The sequence below is a fragment of the Henckelia pumila genome, chromosome 1 (assembly GCF_033568475.1).
Source record: "Henckelia pumila isolate YLH828 chromosome 1, ASM3356847v2, whole genome shotgun sequence".
In the NCBI taxonomy this organism is placed as follows: domain Eukaryota; kingdom Viridiplantae; phylum Streptophyta; class Magnoliopsida; order Lamiales; family Gesneriaceae; genus Henckelia; species Henckelia pumila.
This window is the reverse complement of record NC_133120.1, coordinates 151,483,821-151,488,291: the sequence shown is the minus strand read 5'-3', so window position 1 is coordinate 151,488,291 and position 4,471 is coordinate 151,483,821. Positions and strand designations below refer to the sequence as shown.

Genomic DNA, 4,471 nt, shown 5'->3' with positions numbered 1-4,471 from the left:
ACATGAAAAATGGATTTTTTACTCATAATTTTATATCATAATAAGTGGTCTAATATATCTGCTTTCAAATTATCAGATCTATTATGACACTGTAAAATTGAATTTAATGATCTTCATATATCCACAAAAGAAAAGGTTTGGGGTTAAAAAATATGCTGTGAAATGATTGAAGACAAATGGAGTTTTACAAACTTAGCAATCAAATCATATGAAAATTTATCTAAATAAGCAAACCAACCATTAAGAAAAATAACATAATTAACTCTAAACAGATTGGATCCGAGAAAGCATACCAATACTACAGCTAGCATTACAAAGCAGATATACTAAATCTCAAATTTTAATCCAGAGAATAACTGGAACCATCGCACCATCTTCAAGGAAAAAAATTACCTACAAAATAACATGCAGGGGACGTGCGGTTTTGAAAAGGAAGAAAACATTCGCACACATGATAGGGAAAAAAAAACTCAATTATCAATAACATTCACACACCCCAACACCCTTGAATTGTTTTGCATCCCTTTGCAATCAGGGACCCAGAAACGCAAAGCTGCGCACAATTCCAAAACCGGAGATTTTTGGGGAAAAAAAATCAAGTTGCCCAATTCAGAGAGCATAAACATTACAGCAAATTAGCATAAATTAAAATTTAAAATCACAATCAAAACCAAAATAAAAAATTAACTAATTACAAACCCAAATACAAAATGTACTAATTACGATCAAAACCAAAATGCAAAATACAAAACCCAAATTAAATATAAAGATAACATTGAATAAGTTTCTTTCCCACCACAAAATGCACCGTGTAAGGGGCTAATACCGGATAAGGAATACATGTTTACATCATAATTGCTGCTTGGATTATCTCCACTGTAATAACACAAAAACCAGGCTAATACTTGTTTCATACAAAAAGTGGAGTAGAATATGACAAAAACCAAAGCAGCCACAATGTTGACCTTATAGCTTCGTAATCCTCTTGACAAACGACAGTTTTTCGTCATCTTCAAGGTTGAAAAGCAGTGCTAACTTCTTCGTTTTCTCAACCAAAATCTCAGCAGCAATTTGTTTCTCATCTCGTGTTAGGCCAGGAATAGTTTGTAGCACAGTTAAAACATCCTTGGAAATAGGCATAGCTATTTCGTAGTCTTGACTCAGACGCTTACTGATATCAGCAATAGCTTCTGTTGTCTTTACAATGAATTCCTTGATAGCATCAACAAATAATTCTTCCACTTCACTAGGCTGCTTTCGTTTCTTTGAAGTGGATTTCTTACTAGCCGATGTAGTGAATGATGGTGTATTAGCAACCGAATGAGATTCACTTCCCCCCTCAAGTTCAGTTAACAAGTGCTCGAATCCACATTCATTTCAGCTACAACTTCATCAGGAACGTATAGAACTTGTTGCACAGCAGCAGTAAAACTTGATAGACGTTGTCCATTTTCTCGATCGAAGCCAAATATTTCAATCCAATCTGCGAAATATGGCCAGGACTTGTAACGCCATGTACGCACGCTAGGATCAGTCTGAAAAAAATATGAACAAACTATGAAATAAAATAGACTATTAAAAATACAAAGATATTCTAATTCCAAGTCGTTTAAAACAGAAACTCAATAATGTATTCAATGATTTTTCCTTAACCTTTACAAAGCCTTCCCATGCTTCATCAGATGACTCTATCATTTTTTGTGTTTCGTTCCACCCTATTCCACTTCTACTTAGCATTGTTGCAAGTGTGCCGTGAGTTTTCTTCCACACATGAATCTTGGAGTTGATGTATGGGCAGCCACGTAAATCCGTACCTGGGAATATGCTCATTAACCGTTTCTCTAAGAAATTCAAGTAACCACATTTGAATCCATTTTCACTCTTCCAGCCTCCAGTAATTGCTTAATTCAACGACTGTATCAATACTTCTTCCTCACGTGAACTCCATACTCGCCTACCTTTATCAGATTTCTTACCCTTGTCTCCAACTGTATTGCTTGATGCTCCGAATTCCATAAGTACTGCGTTTGTTTTCTGCATAAGCTTAAAAAAAAGGTAATGTGTACTGCAGCAAACATTATGCATTAAACAAATTAGTGACAAGTAAAAACATATATGATCAACAAAATAAAATAATGATAAAGTGAAAGGAATTCATAAATGAAAGATTCATACTAGAAAATCAACTGCTTCAGCATATGTTTCCATGTGAATGCAGTTTACTCACACAAAACATGTAGTTCAAATACGTTACAATACGTCATCGACACAATGATATTTAAATTATTGAACTAATTATTATACATCGACAAGGCAAGGTTTTCTCTCCACAAATCCCAAGTCGAGGACGACTCGATATTATCAATAAAGTCATCCTCAACATCATGTACCACACCATTAATTGTTTCATCAACTCCCTCTAGTGGGTCTTTCTGCATTTCGAACCGAATGAAATTATGTAAAAGCATACACGCCAATATGATGTGATTCTGGACATCCAATGGGTAAAATGTTGGACTCCTAAGTACTACCCATAGTCTCTTTAACAAACCAAATGCTCGTTCAATGACCTTACGTGCACGAAAATATTTTGAGTTATAATACTCCTTGTAGTTTTCGGGACCTCCTGTCGCCCAATCATCAATATGATATCTTGTTCTCCTAAATGGTGTTAAAAATCCTTCCACATTTGCATATCCCTTATCACAAAGATAGTAAAAACCTGCAATTATAGAGTAAAGTACTATAGTCCAGTTTCTGCAGCTGCTGATTCGAAGATTACTTTGAGTATCATATGAATCATATCTTTTGGAAAAATAAACATACCTCTAGGAATCTTTAACCCATCTTCTCGGTGAATTGCATCACGAAGGACCCTAGCATCTGCAGCTGAACCTTCCCAACCTACTAGCGAGTAGGTAAAATTCATGTTCATGTCACAACAAGCCAATACGTTGATAGCCCTTGTTCCTTTCCTTGTTTTGTACCTTGGCTTATCCTTATTTGACACTAGAACAGTCACATATGTACCATCTAATGCGCCAAGACAACCCTATACAACATTGGTAGTAATGAATGTCGTATCACAAAATTTAAAAGTCAAAGTATGCATATTATTACAAAGTTAATAGCGTAAAAGAAATAATGAATCATTGGACTTTCTTAATCATAACTAAAATTACCTTGAACCATTTCCAAGTCTCGCTCGAGAAGTCCTCAGCAACAGGAGTTGGCTTTACAACAAGTAGTGGATGTAGTTTCAAAACACCTCTCAGTACCTCATGGAAATTAGTACTAACAGAGTGACCATTGCGTATGAAGTCGTGTCCAATAAATCTATTTTTCTTATGGTGTGCTAGAATAGACAAAAACATGGCTACTTTTTCCTCAACTCGTGTATACCTAGACTCCATTATCCCGCCTACATGGGTTAGTAGGTAACATAGACGTGCAAATGCATTACGAGTAATTCTTAAATTAACAAGACACTCAACATCTCCTACGTCAATTATCCTTTGTAAATAGCTTATTCTACCATTTATCTTTTCAGGCTCGCTTTGTCGTACACATCTTCTACGCTTCCTACATTTTTTTTTGAAATAAACTTCATATAGAAACTTGTTACAATGGTCAGAAACACAAAAGAAGAAATAAGAATTTGTTGAAGCAATAACAACTCTTGCACATGTCCATCTCCTTCAGCCATGAAAAAGATAGCACTATCATATCATAAAAGGTAAATCATAGATTTTAGGCATAACAATCAATGGCAGTACCTCAAACGACATGACCAATGTTACAAATTTAATTTTTAAATACACAAAAAGCATGAAGCAATGTTTCAAAAATTAACAATTAAGCAGGCACATAAGCAAATAGATATGTTATATAAAACTAGTCCAAGATTCCTCATTATGCCCTAAAATATTCACTCAAACACATCACAAAGAAGCCACAAATGAACCATAGCAATTTTTAACTGGTTAAACAAAAACTAAAAACCCACAATGTAAGTGCTACATAAAATAAAATTGGGGTAAGCATTTATTGTAGAATATGCACATTTTTTTGGGTTGTTATCTATAATTTTAAGTTCGAAAAAGAAGGAAAAAAAATTAAAAATGTAATATTTGAGACGAACAGATAATAAAACCTCAGATCTTTGGTAATTTCTTTGAATATCACCAAGATTAGCGGAGGGATGTAGATTGGCTTGGCTTATTTCGTAAAGACTTCAGAAATCCACAGCTTCGATGCTTTAAACTACCTCGTGCCTTGCTATTATTTGAAGTTTCTTCGCCGTCATTGCCATACTCGCATCCCTTACATGAAGTTAAATCTGTGCGGTAGGGTTTTGTTCAATTATTTGGGGGCAATTAAGTAAAATACATACCTTATCTGAAGAAATGTAGCATTCATGAGAAGTCATCTCGGTTGGAACTTGGGTTGTCTTATGCATAGAATAAAGTGT

General features: G+C 34.7%; 1 protein-coding gene across 1 annotated transcript; it reads right to left on the bottom strand.

Moving 5' to 3' along the window:
* Positions 1–966: 966 nt before the first annotated feature.
* LOC140874215 (uncharacterized) lies at positions 967–3,413 on the bottom strand. The gene is made up of 8 exons (XM_073277499.1): positions 3,183–3,413; positions 2,827–3,052; positions 2,532–2,722; positions 2,305–2,432; positions 1,959–2,065; positions 1,654–1,841; positions 1,386–1,535; positions 967–1,338 (listed from the first exon to the last, which is right to left on the bottom strand). The coding sequence occupies exons 1-8, from the start codon at positions 3,411–3,413 to the stop codon at positions 967–969; spliced, it is 1,593 nt and encodes a 530-aa protein (XP_073133600.1).
* Between the last annotated feature and the right edge of the window lie 1,058 nt (positions 3,414–4,471).